At 42.2% G+C, this 17,671-nt stretch overlaps 1 protein-coding gene across 5 annotated transcripts in view; it reads right to left on the bottom strand.

Moving 5' to 3' along the window:
* Positions 1 to 963: 963 nt before the first annotated feature.
* The window catches only part of ERCC6 (ERCC excision repair 6, chromatin remodeling factor), a 70,523-nt gene continuing 53,815 nt past the window's right edge, over positions 964 to 17,671 (bottom strand). For 2 of the 5 annotated variants that reach the window (XM_036828238.1, XM_036828239.1), the window contains exons 11-21: positions 13,251 to 13,367; positions 11,439 to 11,534; positions 8,948 to 9,163; positions 8,368 to 8,478; positions 7,863 to 7,982; positions 7,369 to 7,463; positions 6,603 to 6,748; positions 5,816 to 6,517; positions 4,052 to 4,256; positions 3,319 to 3,397; positions 964 to 2,167 (exon numbers count right to left, since the gene is read on the bottom strand). In XM_036828238.1, the coding sequence (XP_036684133.1) occupies positions 1,745 to 2,167; positions 3,319 to 3,397; positions 4,052 to 4,256; positions 5,816 to 6,517; positions 6,603 to 6,748; positions 7,369 to 7,463; positions 7,863 to 7,982; positions 8,368 to 8,478; positions 8,948 to 9,163; positions 11,439 to 11,534; positions 13,251 to 13,367 (2,310 nt within the window). In that variant the 3' untranslated portion in view covers positions 964 to 1,744. Of the gene's footprint in view, positions 2,311 to 3,318; positions 3,398 to 4,051; positions 4,257 to 5,815; positions 6,518 to 6,602; positions 6,749 to 7,368; positions 7,464 to 7,862; positions 7,983 to 8,367; positions 8,479 to 8,947; positions 9,164 to 11,438; positions 11,535 to 13,250; positions 13,368 to 17,671 lie in introns of all 5 variants that reach the window. The other 3 variants (XM_036828242.1, XM_036828241.1, XM_036828240.1) reach the window with 3 other exon arrangements.

The raw sequence follows: 17,671 nt of genomic DNA, 5'->3' as shown, positions 1-17,671 counted from the left end.
AAGTAGTCAAGTTTAGGATGTACTGACCTGTTTAAAAGTCTCTTCTATTATTTCTAGATAATGATGGCAGAATGAAGAAAATAATAGAATCTTCTTCCTCTAATACCGAACCACTTTAAAAACAGAATAAAATAAAAAAGCTAGAATCCAAAAAAAGCAGCAGAAAATCCTGGTGGGAATTATGACTCTGACAATGACATCTCCTAATCTAAGGAGAAGGATTCATGGCCCAAGCTATTTAACAAAATCTCAGAACAGAAAAGTAAAACCCAAGTCCACCAACCAAAAGCTGCATGCTGCCCAGCAGAGGCTCTCCCCGACCTCCAAACCCACACCCCTTCTCTCTAGGTGGCAGGGAAGAGCATACAGGAGATCTGGACCCAGCTGCCTGATGTTAGCATGAGCAAGATGTAAAGAAACAGCATGGAAGGAAGGAGAGCACCATACAGAAAAATGAGAAAGAGTGAAAACAGCAGGCCAGAGGAAACAACTCTAAGAAACAAACAAATTGCACCGTGACAGCTCTAGAAGACATTTAAGGAGTCCAGTGAACTTCAGAAAACAGGACTTCAGAGCTGTGATGATAAAACAATGACAAGGAAAGAAAAACAAGGCTAAGAAAACAAACTAAGGATCAAAACAACATCATCACAAAACTCTAAACACATAAACAACAGCCAGAAACAGATGCAGCTGAAAACCAAACCTCTAAAACAGGAGAGTCACAGTGAACGGAAAGGGAAAAGAGAGATGAAAATGACTGGACAGAAGAAGGAGAACAATGATGTCTGATATAAAGTTACCAGCATCCTTAGAAAGACAGACAATGAATAAGGTAAAAAATGTTCAAAGTTCCCTCCCAGGATGTAAGCAGACAGAGGGCTGGAATGGTGCTCACTATGTGGTGACGATGGTATATCCGGGTGTGGTCTGGAGTGATGTGCGTGTGCGTGTGTGTGTGCATGTGCGTTGGTGGTTTTATTTGTAACTACTTTTGGTTCTGCTTGATTTTTTTTTTTCTTAAGATAACATATATTTTCCTAAAACCGCTATTCACTATGCGGTGGGGAAAGGTGCCCTTTGCTTAAAATAAAGCCACTGTAAACTGAGAAAACTACAAGTTTCTGCAAATACATGTCTCATCATTTATTATCAAGCTATTCCATGCTTTACTAATAAAAATACCTGTCAATTTAACAGTACCTTAACAGAAGATCATTTAAAGGCAACTAATAGGACTCAAAAGGTAACAAGTCCGATCTCTTTTTTGAGTGGCAAGTATCGATTTAAACATTTAAAAGCTAGGTACCAAAAACAATTCTGTTATCAGATACTGATGAACTGATTTACTGAACAGGTCTAACTGAATATAAGACATGTTTTTAGCACCAATAAAAAGAATTCTTGAGAGTTCTGGTCTATAAACTTCTAAATGAGTAGTAATGTATTCCCTGACAGCATCTTCTGGGTAAAAGAACAAATGTGTTCCAAGGATTCACAGGTCCCTGATTTCATAATTAATTTTGGGAAAAAAAAAAAGAAATACAGGTATTTTTAAAACTTTTAAGTTTCAGAGAAGAATTTCTTCCTCCTTAAAGTTTTAATTATGAGGTAGCTATCATTCAAAGTAAACATCAAATGCAGCCAACTTCCATCGACAAAACATACGATTATTAATCATAAGATTAATAATCAGAAATTTCCACTAGAAAAAGTCAATTTAAAGTTCAGAAGGTAATCTTGATCAGCAGTATTCTGGCTTGAGTTTCCAAATTCCTTCACCGCCTGAAGTTCTATGAAAAGTGCACAGGTTTCTCAGTAGTTCTCGAAAGACACAAGACTGTGATGCTGATAACTTGGATTCAAACTCCTGCAGTATCTCCCGAGTGCTGGCCTGGCCATCAACTTGGGCCTGAAAGGCAATGAAGTTTCTCATCTCCACCAGAAGGTCATCGTGTTCCATGCTGGAAGGCGGAGGAGCAGAAGCCTCTGGAAGGCACCCACTTTCACTTTCTAAGCGCTCTGGCAAAATTAGGTGGTTTCTAGCTCTCATTTTAGCCAACAGTGAGGACGAAGTGAGGGCCCCGGATGAAGGCTCTGCATCTTCAACTTTTCCACTAAAATGCTCCGAAACATTATCTTTTCCATCCTTTTTCATAGTGCTGTCCTGGAGAAAGAAGACCAGTGCATCGATATATTTAATCTCCAGTTTATGCTCCCACTACTTATTTCTCCAAAGGCTCTGAGGGGCCATAAGATAATACACGTGCCCAGGGCACTGAGGTTGATGGAGAATGGATGACACACCGTCTAATGCAAAGGGAAAGGAGGAGAGTCAAGTGTCTAAATGCACCCACTCTTAGAAAACATTTCCTAAAAAACCCAAAACTACACTATTTGCTTCGTCACCATCCTGAGGGACGAGAGTGGAGGGAGGGCAGAGAGGGTGGGGTCGGGCTTCCAAAGAAGGATTCTAGGGAAACTGTCTCCAGGAGGTATGAGCACTGTGGGCATTTCCTGTTCTTCCTCCCAAATCTTCCCTGATCTGAGCACCGTGGGATAAGGAACAATATCAGAGCTGTACTTCCTTCACTTTTAAATCTTTTTACTACTTTACACCTCATGTGAGTTTCCTTAGAACAGCTACATAAATCTAGTTTTTCTTCACATTCCTACTGCTAAAAGAACATAACACAGGAAGTTAAAAAAAAAAAGGTTCTCTATTCCTAAATGTGTTCATATTAATCTAAAACAGGAATCTGAACCTGGGAGTTTTCAAATTTTATAAGTAACATGACCCTTAAGCAGAAAAAAACAAAGTATCAAATGATAAGAGTATGGCCTACTATTTACTCTCAGTGAAGCACTCAAGGCCTTCGGGGTTGTAGGACAGACTAAAGGTCTAGAGGGCCTTTACTGAATGTTGTTTGTAATTTACTAGCTGCCAGAGCATTGTGCCCTGGCACAATCTGAGGGCATCCTGGGCAGTGGTCCTTGGAGCTAGTACTTCACCTCCAGATGGGGCAAGGCGGTATGGGCAGCAACTCACGCATCACCCATCCTTATATGAACTTTTGGAAGACAAAACAGAGATTCTACTACGGATCTTGGGTTAAAGACTTTGTCTTTTCTAGGAAGTTAGCTGGCCCTTTTAAACTCACACAAAAGTACTTCATAAATGCATGAAAGCGCGTACAATACAAGTATCAGGTGTCATCATGCCAGCGATGCTCTTCACATGCGGAATCGAGTGAAATTTTCATGGCAATTCAATTAAGTAGATCTCACAAATGAAAAGCTGATAGGCTATCAGATTACCTGGCATTTCTCCTTTGGAGATGCTGAAGAGGGATGCTGCACAGAGAAGCTGGAGTTCCTTTTCTGACCAAATCTGCTCCTAAATACGGAAGGGAGTCATAGTTGATAAAATGTAACTTTGTGACTTACAGATGAGAATGCCCTTCCAACAACTAAACTCCTCTTGGAGCAGTTTTCTTCTGCACGGTTATTCTTTCACAGCCATGACGCTTCTGCTCCATCAGCCATGATGCTTCTGCTCTATCCCCTGAGATTCCTGTATTTTACTCTCCTAGTAAAGTAGTAGAAATTATTACTGCATCTCAAGTAAAAACCACTCAATATCCTTGCTCAACTTACTACCCCTTGAATTCTAGGTAGGGAAACTATTCTAAAAGAGCACACTGAATACCATAGTAATTACTGATTGCTGAAACCTAGCTAATCATCTTATTAAAGTTTAATCGTTATTCTGTACCTCTTACTATTTTTTACAACATCACCTCTTAAGCAAAACAGATTTCTCCTTTCCCTGAAAAATCAGCTTTGGAAAGGAGGGAATGAAATCAAAGAAGAAGTTAAGATGACAAAAGTCTTTCCCCAAGTCACATACATCTGGCTGACTCAATCCCTCCCTGAGAGATTTTCTACTGCTGCAGATAAATAGGAGGAGGTATCCCCATCTGCCCTGACTTTATTTCCAGCCCAGCAGGTTTGGCCTCCTCACAAGCATGGCAGGGCGGCAACCTCTTACCTTCTTCCTGCTGGTGCACCAGCCACACCCCTGTGGCCGGTCCAGGTGGGAACACCAGATGCTGCTCCCAGACACCGCTGCCGAGAGAGTCTCAGTGCTTTGAGGGCATCCTGGGCCACACGGTTGGCCTCCGCCTCCACCAGCACGTAGTCTGGACTGGCTCCGTCCATGATGGCATCATGCTTCATGATGCTGTGCACACCCACTGGCAAGAGCAAAGGAAACAGTGAACATGTTATTTCAGCTCATACACAATCACACGTTTTCTTCTGTATAGGCTAGTGTGTTGTGGGTAGAGGAAACATCATGAGCGTTTTTAGCTGCTATTCACCCGTGACCACCAGGACCCAGGAACTTTTACAAATGCTGCTGCTCTTCACCTGCATCTCTACCCGATGAGGGAGGGTCTATCAACTGTCACTGCTTTGTATAATCAAAGCATAATGCTTTAATAACCAAACTTCAACATAAACTCTTCCCTGTTACCTGGAAAACTTTAAAATCTTCTACTAATATATTCTCTATTGAAGGGGGAAAATATACAAATATAAAATAAAACTACAGAATTTCTAAAAAGTAATGATGATGGAAACACTACATATCAGAAGAATCCAATGCAGTCATCAGTGGAAAATGCATAGCCCTAAATATTTCTATCAATAAAAATGAAAGAACAAAAATAAATGAACTGAATTCCAAGTCAAACAGTTTCATAAAAATTAGGACCAAAAAAACTCATCAAAACAACAACAAAAACAAAAGCAACAGGAAGAAAATACTGAAGATAAAAGCATAAATTAATGAGGTAGAGAACAACCATGGATCTAATTAATAAATCAAAAACTTGGTTTATTGGGGGAAAAAAAAATCACAAAATAGACAATCTACTAGCTTAACCTGACAAAGGAAAAGGGGGGAAAAATACACAAAATTAGAAATGACAAGGGGGAAATTATCTTGAAACAGAAGCCAATTAAAAAAAAATTATTACAAGAGTATTTTCTATGCCTCCATACAAATAAACTGGAAAACCAGACAAGATAGATAATTTTTCTTAGGAAAATAGACCAGGAACTGTAGAAAAAAACAGAGCAAGTTACCAATGAACTACCTTACAAGAAAGCATCAGGCCCAGATGGTTTCCTTCTGAGATGCCATACATAAGCCTGCTTTCCTGAACAGAAACCCATTCAGCAATCTTTGGAAACTCAAGGCTGTCACCTTGGGAACACAATGACTGGTGAGACCTGAGTAAGACAGTCCCAGGGATGACTAATTTGTACAGGCTGCCCAGTCCCTCCAGGGTCCTGAGCAATTGTTGAGTCTGCTTTCCTAATTTTTCTCCCTTGTTATTAGCTACCAGCTTTCCTACTTTCAGAGTGCCTGCCTCTGGCCATGCCCCTGTCTCTCTCCCCCATGATCTGTCACTTTACTCTCCTGTGGTTGTTAAATCAGATAAATATGGTATGCAGAGAAATCATCTATGAATGTTCAGGTATTACAAATCTATTTTAAGCATTGTACCCCTCCTGTATGTGGTTAGAAGTCGAGTCCTATTGTTCTCCCAAGGTTCAAATTCTCCTAGGAAAGAGAGGTGAAAATGATTTTCAAAAATGTCAATACATTTCAAATCTGAGTTTTAGAAGGAAAAATACTTCCAGTTGAGCACACACTCTGCACCGTCAGGAAAGTCTGCTTCCGCTAGAAGTGGCCCCCTCATTTCTATTCCTAGCACACCTGTGGCACGGTCAGCAAAAGGAGTACCTGATTTTCTGAAAAGCTTTTCCAGGACGTAGTCGTCATGGCTGCGTTCCTTGGGCTCGCTCTCATTTTCATTGTCTTGCCTCCGGTACTGCTTCTTCTTCACCAGGTGTGGAATTCGAGTTCCCTCAAACTTGGCGTCTCTGCGGTGCTTAGAGCTCTTAAGCTTTTGCTTCGGCCTCAGATGTTTCTCCAGGGTCTTTTCTTCTGCCACATGATGTTTCATTTTCGACTTGTGCTTATAAAAATTATTTTCTGTTTGCTCATTCTCCCAAAGAGGTCCTGTTTGAACCCGGAAGCTTTCTCTTTTATCAGAAAGACCCTCCTTTTCATCGATGCTTTCCTCACCAGACATCCTGTACATTTTGCTGATTCCTGGAGAATCTGAACCTTCCCCGTTTCCATGAATCACTGAGGAATCCTGCAGTCTGGACACTGCATCTGTCTCTTCTCCAAGCCTCTCACTGTTAGTTAGACTACAAGATGTTTGAGGGGCATCTTTCAAAGGATCACCTAGATTAGAAGTTACTGCATTCACTTCAGGTCCTATAGCTGTAGATTTCTCTTCAGATGACGTGGCAACATTTGCAGATGTGTTAGAACCAGGGAACTTTTTACCTACTGGAATGTTCTGGTCTGTTCCAAAAGCCAGTTGAAGTTTTCTTTTTAAATGGCGTTTGGGTGTCTGAACATCTGAACCAGTTCCTGTGAAAGGGAAAAATATGCTAGTGTTATACTGCATAATTCTTACGTATTTCGTTACTTTAAGTTAAATTATTTTATGAAATACCTGCAAAAATAGCACTTGTTTCAGTGCTCTGGGATGTATCAGGACTAGTCAGAGTAAACAGCTCATAAAGATCATTGGATTTGAAAAATCGCCTTTGCTTTGGATCTTTTAGCACTCTATTTGTCAAAAACTGCTTGAAGATTTGTCTAAAAAGATAGAAATTAAGCTGGTATGAAACAATGTTTAGCTGTACCTCAGAATTCTAAACATACAGTAATTGTTTATTAATAAGGTAGAAAAACAATCAGGTTCAAAGACATTTTTAAAAAACACACAATAAGACATCTAAGCTTATTTTAATGAGAAAGAAAAAATACAAAAGCAAAACAAGATAAAAAAACCAAAACACATATCGCTCAGTTACAGCAACTATTGCTTTAAGATGGAAAGACTTCCTTTTTTCTTTTTTTTAATTAATTAATTTATTTATTTGCCGTGTTGGGTCTTCGTTGCTGCGCGCAGGCTTTCTCTAGTTGCCGCGAGCAGGGGCTTCTCTTGTTGCGGAGTGCGGGCTCAGTAGTTGTGGCTCGCAGGCTTAGTTGCTCCATGGCATGTGGGATCTTCCCAGACCAGGGCTCGAACCCATGTTCCCTGCATTGGCAGGCAGATTCTTAACCACTGCACCACCAAGGAAGTCCCAAGACTTCTTAAAGTACTATTTTTTAAAAATTCCCTGCTCCAAACCCTGGCAGCGTTCCTCTCCCTCCTGCACACCCGCAACCAGGAGAGCAGCCTCCAGTCAAGGAGCACAGCCACGTGTACTGACCGGTGGTAAATCTTCTCTTCGATGGTGCCTGCGGTCAGAAGCCTGTACACCGTCACCTGTTTCTTCTGGCCTATCCGCCACGCTCGCTCCCGGGCCTACGGCAGAGAGATACAGCTCAACAAGGGCCCTTCTCAGCGATAAGCACTGACTAATAGCCGGTCGCTTCCTTCCACTCCCGAAATTAGAATTTTGGCTAATGAGGCTAAGTACACCCAAGGCCTATTAAGGAAGATAAACAGGCAGGTGACAAAACAGACCTAGCCAACTCTACCTGGAAAACAATGTGTGTCTGTCCCCTCCCACGTTCTCTTTTTACCCATGTCTAGTGTGCCTGCTACGGGAAAACTGTGAAGACCCTTACTCCAAGCTGAAGACAAGCTACAACCAAGATGTGAGCTATATGCTGAGGGTAACGTGGCACCGAAGGACGCTCCCGAGTGCAAGCCATCAGATAGTATGTCACCAACACGCTCCTTTAAACAAAATAAACGGACCTGCACGTCTGTGCTTGGGTTCCAGTCAGGGTCATAGATGATGACTCGGTTTGCCCCTGTCAGGTTGACTCCTAGGCCACCCACCCGAGTGGTCAGAAGAAACACAAATATGGATGTGTCCTAGAGGTAAGACACACAACACTCAGTATGCACATGGAAGACCAGTTACAGCTCTTCACCTCTGCCTTTACATATTCTCCACACGGAAGCCTGTTCCCAATACAAGCAATGGGTTATGCCCCAGAAACCTCTGGTCAGTCAAGATCCCATCTCACAGCTTTTACTTTAATATCAATTATATTAGCAATATTTAAACCTGGGTTTTCAAGAAGGAATACACATTCTCTGTTTAAACACACACACATCCCAATAATCCAGAAATGCACTGAGTTAAAAGCACCCACTGCCCAATCCCAGATGTAGGCACTGTGGGTGCAGACCTCTCCTTCTTTCCCCTCTGCATAAAGTAGCACCATGTAACTACATCGTTCTGTTCACTTGTTACCTCATTGTATCTTGTAATCAGTGGTTGTCTTGAAGCTATCGCAGTGGTACCATCCATCTTGAGATAGGAATACTTTTGGGCCCTAAGGAATACTTCAAATATGTCCAACATCTGTTTGGGAGAAGGGGTGGAGGATGTTAAGAGTTTAAAAATCAAATGTACACCTCCAGTGAGTACTCCACATTTGTGTAAAGAGTCACATCCTCCCCAAAAGGCTTATATTAAAAGCGGTTTCCTGATTCGAGGAAGATAATGTAACTACTGCAAGAATATTTTTGGTATTTCCAAACTGTTAATTCTTACAAGTTTTGTAATCAGCACGGCATTTATTTGAGTTCAGACCCAAACTCACCTGCACCCCAGAATCACGTGGTAATAAGCCTTTTTTAAAAAGCCAACTTCTGGGCACCAACTCTAGAGAAAGATCCCATCTCCCAAAGAGCTTTGCAGGCTGCCACTTCAGTGTCAATGGGTGGATTTGCCTTTGGAATCAGTATTTTAGACAATATCTCATTTTTTGAATAATGGTTGTGAGTCATAAAGAACCAACTTGTTTCTTGTATGAGGTTTGTATACTCACCTGTCTGGACTGAGAAAACAGCAATACTCGTTGGCCCTGCTTGTGCCATATTTTCAACAAGGACTCAACAACTATCATTTTCCCAGAACGTTTCCAGTGTCCAAACTGATCTTCCCCTAGTTCATCATCTGGAATACCTTTAAGATTCTTGGGGCCTCCAGAAAAGAGATCAGGGTGGTTGCAGATTTTTCTTAGGGCTACAAGTCCAGAGAAAATCTATGGTACAAAAGAATTACATGCACTCAGATTACCCCACGTAAAATACTATTCACTCCGGAAGGAAAGGAAGGAGGCTGTTTGATATGTAACACAGATTAAAAAGTAATTCTTCACCAGTTTCTTAGTTTCCTCCCTAATCACAGCGTATCAGGAGCTGGAAGAAATCAACCTTTACACATCTTCTTTTCCTGACAGGGCAAGTTCTCTAAAAACAAAAAAAATCCTTTTGGACCAAACATATCTACCAGGGTCACATTCAACTGCTGATGATTTATTTTCCCTCTAGAAAAAAAAGTATGCAGCTCACAGTATGTAAAAAACTGACGCACATTTTAAATATAAATAAGAAACATCATGCCCATCTAAAACTTAGGGAAATCTATCATGTAACTTAACAAATGCATTTATTTTATTATTTTTTTTAACATTTTTATTGGAGTATAATTGCTTTACAGTGGTGTGTTAAGTTTCTGCTGTATAACAGAGTGAATCAGTTATACATATACATATATCCCCATATCTCTTCCCTCTTGCGTCTCCCTCCCTCCCACCCTCCCTATCCGACCCCTCTGGCTGGCCACAAAGCACAGAGCTGATCTCCCTGTGCTATGCGACTTCTTCCCACTAGCTATCTATTTTACAAACAAATGCATTTAAATATTATACTCCTAAGAACCTCACTAGAAGTTCTATATTTTAACGTGTGAGTCAGAGGTTGAAATTCCCTTTACCTTTACATTAGTTTATCAGAAAACATACCCACGTGGAAAATCCACGGATGGGAATGATGGGCAGGACTTTTCACGCAGCAGAAGGGCTTGGAGACCCCAAGTGAGAGAGCCCACCCGCCCACCCCAACAAGAGGGAATCTTTCACAGGTTTCACCCCTGACTCAAGTCACACTCACCAGTATAAAAGCTCAAGTGGAAAAAGATAAATCATAAATTAAGCCAAAAATCATAGAGTATGGTAGTTTTAACTAGTAAACAGTTAAACAAATAAACAATAAACGATCTGAACAAAGCAGGAACCCCATCACCACTCCCCAGAGTCATCTGTAACTTGTCTTCCTTCCCGGAGATCTCTGCTGTCCAATACAGCAGTCACGAGCCATGTGTGGCCACTGAGCACGTGAAGTGTGGCTAGTCCAAACTGAGATGTGTTTACCAATGTAAAATATCCAATTTTGAAGACTTAGTACAAAAAAGAGTAAAATATCTCACTAGTTTAAAACTTTTGATTACATATTAAAATATTTTAGATACATCAGGCTAAATAAAATATATTATCAAAGTTGATTTCACCTGTTTTGCTTTTTAATCTCTTTTAATGTGAGTACTAGAAAATTTAAAATCACACATGTGGCTTGCGTTCTCTATCTACTGGACAGTGCTGATCTAGACCACCTACGGCTTCACAACTTGGAGACACGTGAAGATAAGTTAAGGGGAGATACAGGAGAGATGAATAAATGTGAATGATTTAAAAACCTCCTAGAGATGCCAATGACAGATGAAATAAATAGTAAGAGCTGGGTAAAAGAACAAAAATGCCTTAATCTGGAGGAAGAAACATGTAGATACTACGGAACACAGGCAGCCTTGTCACCCACACTCATCTCTATCTGGCTCCATGCAGGAGGCAGGAAAGTGTATCTCCGAGCATCCCATGCTACTCACAGCTGTACCTCCAACGAGGATGGACCAAGGACTAAGGAAGTCTTACATGTCAAATAAAAATACAATTCACACTTCAAGATACTGAAGCACAAAGAAGTTGAAGAGTTTACATGAAGCTTTTGACTAAAGCTGATGATAAACTTACTACATGTGCTTAATGAAGAGACGTTTACCCACATATATTGCTGAATGTGGCCAATAACTAAAATGTTATTACTTATACAAAAATGTATAACAATAATTCTTCCTCTGCGCACCCCAGCAGTCCGGGGCTGCTCCCGACATGCTACATAGGAACAGCAATCCCTGTAGGACCCACCATTACAGACCCTGTTGTCATGTCTAGTGCATTCTTCCACTAGACCATGCAGTGCTGGGTTCAAGTGTAACAGTGCTGCAGTACAGATAAAAAGGGAGCATGCTCAAACTGTGTGTTCTCTTACTTCTGGAAGGGCTTCAAATGAAGTGAAGGTTCACACCCAGATATTTTCAAGAGGGTAATAACAGTGAATCCTTGACTAGTACTAGTTTCCTTTCCTCCCCCACTTTCCTTGGTCCACAATTCTTTCTCCAGCTTCTATTATTTGGCTGACCTGCATCTCTCCATTGAGAATTCTGTAAACTTCTTTGGAATCAATGAAATTTTGGTAGACTTTATGTTGCTCATCTGTAAGACGGCAAAATAAGACCTAGGGGGAGAATAAAAACAGAGCTGAAAAAAAAAACTTAACAAAACAAAATAACTAAAATATTAACAAAATGTACTCATCAAAAGAACACAATGTATGTAATTTTCACAGTGTACCTCTTATTAAAAACAAAACAAAAAAAAGCCACATCTCAGAGCTGAGCAAAGAAGAGCTCCCTCCTCTCAACAGCCCCCTCCGTTTCTGTCTTCCATCCACTTTTTGGTCCCCATGCCATTTGGTCCCCACCCCACTATCCCGGGAGTCCCTGAAGCCTGGCTTCCTGCTCATGGGGAAGTTCAGGACCAGGTGCACAGCACTTCCTCCATCCCAGCCTCCGAGTGCTCAGACCATCTCAGCTCGCAAGCCCCTCAACCCACACTTCACTTCAGCAAACCTGACCAGGGGCCTTAACCTTGCCTGGCACACCCCCTCCCTTTCCTGGAGTTCTAAGCCATCCCCAAGTTTACAAGACTCACTTCTGACAACCCCTTACCCTGCCAGCCCAACGGCACCTACTAATCCATGCCCCCACGCTCCCCTCACCCCCCAACGTTCTGCCTCTCAACCCTCCTCTCTTTCTCCAAGACCGGTACCACCACCATTTCATGGCCTATGCTCCTCGGCTAGTCACAAACCCACGGTATTTTCCTTCAGCTACCCCTCTGCCACCCACTGCATCTGCCCTGCAAACTTCCAAAAGAAGAAGAACTCAACTGCCTGCCTTCTCCACTCTTTTCTGGTAAGTGCTGAGTGCCGCTGGAGACAGCCCCACCAGGGCGGCGTCCTAGAGAGGACCCCCGCTCAGCACCCGCTCACACCCAGACGGCCGTGACAACACTCCTCACTCTCCCCAAGCCACCCACCCGCCACCTGTGTCTCAACCTCTACTTAAAAACATCAAAAACAAAAAAACAGAAATAGAAACTGAAACTATCAGGCCTGATTTCCTAATGTTCACTCTGTAAAATGTATCTACTTCTTCATCTGCCACACCTGGTTGTTTTCCTTTATTCTCAGACCAGTAGGTCCCTACATGGGACCCAGGACAACCCTTTCATCTTTGCACCAGATCTGAAAACCCACTCATCTTCCTCAGATCAGTGCTCCACACCTTAGATGCTCCAAAAGCTGAGGGGGATGCTTCCCTGGTGGCGCAGTGGTTGAGAATCTGCCTGCCAATGCAGGGGACACGGGTTCGAGCCCTGGTCCGGGAAGATCCCACATGCTGCGGAGCAACTAAGACCGTGCGCCACAACTACTGAGCCTGCGCTCTAGAGCCCGCGAGCCACAACTACTGAAGTCCGCGCGCCTAGAGCCCGTGCTCCGCAACAAGAGAAGCCACCGCGATGAGAAGCCCTCGCACCGCAACCAAGAGTAGGCCCCGCTCGCCGCAGCTAGAGAAAGCCCGCACACAGCAACAAAGACCCAACGCAGCCAAAAATAAATAAATTAATTTAAAAAAAAAAAAAAAACTGAGGGGGAAAACTCCCTGAAAGGACGTGCACAATGACCACCTCCACTTCCCCGCCCTCCAGTCACTCCTGAGCCCAGCAGGCTCACCTATCGTAGGCAGGTATATACAGCTGTAGACTAGCCTGCCCCACAGCACCAGAGACCACACCTGTTAGCCTCACCTGTTCTGTGTGTGAAAAGCAGGGTGAATGACAGGTACACCTGTGCTTTAGGAATGTTTTGATAATTCCTGTATTTACAGACCTGTTCGTTTTTATCTGGCAAAGAAAGGCTCATTTTGACATCCGACTTCATTCTCCGCAGTAGGTATGGATTTATGGTATCTCGTAGAACACATGCACACTTATAAGCAGTTTTAACCTTTAATAAGAGAAAAGGGGAAACAATTACTGTATATCTAAGGAATGCATTTGTTCTTACCTCTCAATTGATTCCAATGCTTAAAAAAATTGTTTTAAAACAATGACCAATGGTCGTACAAAATTGTTGGAAACAGTAGGAAAATGGTTTGTAAAACTTTAAGTTCCATATACTCCAGGACGCAGTAGCTTTCATAATAATATCATCAGTAAAAAAACAAAACAAAATGAAACTTCTCATTAACCAAAATGTACGAAAGAACAACTGGTAATTTTGTGCCCTGTTCCACCTCTATTTAATTATTATTATATAGTTAAACCCTAAAGTGGAGATTTATTCAGTGCTTGACCCCCTCTAGGGAAAAAAACTGCTTTCAAACAAATCTCAGTTTATAATCTTGTACTCTCCAATAGCCACAAAGGAACTGCTACTCCGCAAGACAGAAGATCAAACACTAACTCAGGGAAATGCTGCAGCAAGGGGAACAGCAGATAATAAGCAGAGATTACTGCCCACAGGAGACTCAGAGAGTAAGTTCAAGAAAAGCCCTATGATCCCAGAAATGAAAGGTCACTCCAGCCTTAAAATGCAGCATATGGCTCTGTAATGGAGCACAGCCACATGAGATGGGTATTAACTGTCCAGAGAAAAACAAAGACCCACAGTGCAGGAAACCACTCTCTCTGCAATTCACTTAAAGGCAAACACAGAATTCAATAAATTATTGATACTTTGAAAAAAATCTAAATAGGCTTAACAACTTAGTAAACACTATTTAATGGAACAAGAAAATTTCCAACCAAAGCTTAAATTTAAGAAAGTTATTCAGCAAAATGAATAATAAAAAGAGCCTGAATAAACACAGAAAAATTCACGTTAAAAAATTAACATGGTAAAAAAGAAAACACCTTAAAAGACCCTAAGAACACCTCACTCAAGTCTGTATACATGTATGTCATGTATGTGTGTATATCTTGTATGTCTAAACATAAAAACAGTTTTACTTGGACCAGCAAACAGTAACAAAGAAACTCCATTCATCAACGACTTTTGGTTACAGGTAACCCTGTAAATGTATCATTAAGACATTGATAAAAATTACCTGAAGATGATAATCAGGTACATTTTATGGCTCGTAATGCTGAGATAAATTTCAAAATTTAACAAGACACTGCAGTCCTACCAAGGAAGCAAGTACATTATTTAAAATCTTCCTAAAAATATATACAGCATGTGAAGGAAACTCTGCCCACATGCTCGTGTCTATCTCCATTTCTCTCCTCTCGAAGAATGAGTGAGATGCTGATGGCGCTGGAAACCCAGGGCTGGGCTGGCGAGTGGCCTGGCAGCTCGCTCTCTCCTGCCCGTCTACCCTTCTGGAAAGTCCGCCCGCCCCCAGCCCACTTGTGCTGAACTTGCAAGGGTTGGAGCTCAGAGTGGCTGGGGACGGGTCTGTTTCTCACACCCCACTCTCCCCAGAGGAAGATCTTAAGCTCTAAACTGGGGTGGGGATGTGAGAGCAGGGAAGACCAAGAAACCCTATTTTAGCTTTGACGTCACGCCACATTCTCCAGTCCAACTTTCGAGCCAATTCTATATTGAATTCCCTTCTGCTTCTTGTGTCGGTCTCTCTGTGAGTAAAAACGCACGGTGGGGATCCAACTGTGCTCCTCCGTTACTCCACCTCCCCACTGCTATGGAAAGTGGACACCTTGCTGAGCCCGCTCACGCTTCCTTCCTATTCCTGAGGAGGCAGAGTGATAACTCCTCCCCAGTTCTGCCTCTTCCAGAGCCCAGTGACCTCCGGCAAGTCACCAAAATGCTCAGTCTCAATAACCTTGAGCATGAAATGAGGAGGCTCAACTAGATGACTCCTCGGGTTCTTTTCAGTTCTAAAATCCCCTGCACAGGCTTAATGTACAAATCCAAGAGGCAGTCCATGTTTTGGGTAGTTAATGTTCTTCCCCCTCACCTTCCTCAGCCTTTTAGGTCCTAATCATCCCTCACCCAGGAAGCCTGCCTTGACTCCCACAAGCTCTGCTATTGGCTATCTCCCCTGAGCACAGTCTTCATTACCCTATACTGTGATCATCTGTTTATTTACCACTTTCCCCCCTGCACACTCTCCACTGGACCAGGAATGCTATTCAAGGGAAGGTTCTGATTGTCAGCCGTTTCTCATCATTTTAGCCCCAGCCTGACACACAAAATATCTGCTGACAGACTATCTTCTTGGGATTCTCTATTTCATGGCAACTATGGACTTAAAACAAAAAGGAGCGAATAAAAGCAGTACCTCTGCTCCCAAGGACGTTACAGTCTAAAAAGGGAAAAAAGATAAGTGCACAAACTTCTGAAACAAGGACTTCAAGGAAGAAACAGACCATATTTGCACCGCCTCCAAGTATTCCCCCATAAATGACTTATTAATTATAAAGGAGAAGTGGTAGCTTCAAAGAGTTTAGGAATCTGACACACAACACCTTACCCAGTAATCAGGCCACCACCGATGAAGGGACAAAGCAACAGCATGTGCCTCCAGATACGAGTAAAGCACTGAGAAAGACAGGTCACTTCTGTGATACTCCTGCCAAAAAGGTATAACCTGATTCCAATCACAAAGAATGGAAAACAAACCCTATGAAATAATAGGCCTGTAGTCTTCAAAAATGTCAAGTCATGAAGGCAAAAGAAAGATCAGAGGAACAGCTTCAGATTAAAGGAGACTAAAGAGACATGGAAATTACTGGAACAACTTGCACAATGTGAATGACAAATAGATTAGATAACAGAATTACGTCAATGTTACATTTCCTCCTAATTTTGATGTTTATTCTATGGTTATGTAAGACAACATCCCTGTTCTTAGGAAATATACACTAAAGGATTTGGAGAAAAGGGGCATCGTGTCTACAACTTACTCAGATGATTCAGAAAAAAAAAAGTATAAATTTGTGTGTGTGTGTGTGTCTGTGTGTGTGTGTGTGTATATATGGGAGGGGGGAGAGAGAGAGAGGGAGGGAGGGAAGGAAAGATAAAGCAAATATGGCAAAATGTTAGCAAAATGCTAACAATTAGGGAATCTAGGCATTCTTTTTACAATTCTTGCAACTTTCTGTTAAGTTTGAAATTATTCCAAAATAAAGAGTTAAAAAAAAAAAAAAAGAACAGGATACATGAAGGATAACGGGGATTCAGTGGAGGAAGAGAGCTCTCATAAAAGTTAAAAATCAAGAATCATTCCATCTCAAAATTTTAAAGGTATTAAAATGGTTTCTGACAGTCCTCTAATCTTAAAGGTCTAAAATTATTTTTCTAGTTATGTATTTTATTTCTGGCTCAGTCATAACCTGGCAGGTACAGGCCCCCACCTGAGAGCTGTGCAGAGACCCAGCCTCTCATGGAGGCTGGAGCCTGCCCCCAAATGCCATGAACCGCCCTCCAGTTGGCCTCACCTCCTAACGTTCCTGTCTGTGACAACCGCACTCTACCAGTCACCAGGCCTGAAACCTCAAGGGTCTGCTGCAGCAAGCTCACCACCCCCTCACCAATTTCCTTTATCTTATCAACCTCCACATCTTGTTTGTTCTGCCTAGAAAACGCCACTTGGGACTCTTGCTCTGGACCTGCTTTCTCAGGACCATCACCCACATCTAGGTCCAGGCTCTCATCACCCTCACCCCCAACGATTCCCGCAGGTCCCTCAATGCCAACCTCCCTCCCACAACTACCTGCAGCCTGAGTAACCCTCCAAGAACAGCCTGCTCCCAGCCTCCTGCTCAAACACCTTCAATGGCTCTTCCCTGCCTAAGGGCTCCTGCCTCCCTTCAAGGCCCCCACTGCCGGCATCCACAGCTTTCCTGCAACTCCCCCAAAAGCATCTCCAGTCCAGTCAAGCGTGTCTCTTCGCTGCTCGTGGTCACACAGAGTGGCTGTGTTCATACTGTTGCTCTAACCTAGAATGTCCCACTTTTCCCAGCCTGTTTTCCCAGGATCAGGTTAAAGGGTATAGGTCTTGTTAAGTCTTCCCTGGTGTCCCCTTTTCTAAGCTTGTAAAGTACTTTATAAGATGCACTACCCAATTTGCACTATTATATGCTGTCCAGAAGTGACTCACTCTTATCTCATAATTTCTGACTGCTCTTGAATATTTTACATGATTTTTTAAAAACTCATCTGGAAAATTATGTGCTATCAAGCAAAAATAATTTTGTGGTTTTTATCAGATACTAATTTATAAGCTTGGTCATTTCCCTTACATTCTGAATGACTTGGCTACAAAGTATAGTATTTAGTAGGAACGT

The sequence above is a fragment of the Balaenoptera musculus genome, chromosome 16 (genome assembly GCF_009873245.2).
Source record: "Balaenoptera musculus isolate JJ_BM4_2016_0621 chromosome 16, mBalMus1.pri.v3, whole genome shotgun sequence".
Taxonomy (NCBI): Eukaryota; Metazoa; Chordata; class Mammalia; order Artiodactyla; family Balaenopteridae; genus Balaenoptera; species Balaenoptera musculus.
The sequence above is the reverse complement of the archived record's forward strand: the minus strand, read 5'-3'. Positions and strand labels throughout refer to the sequence as shown.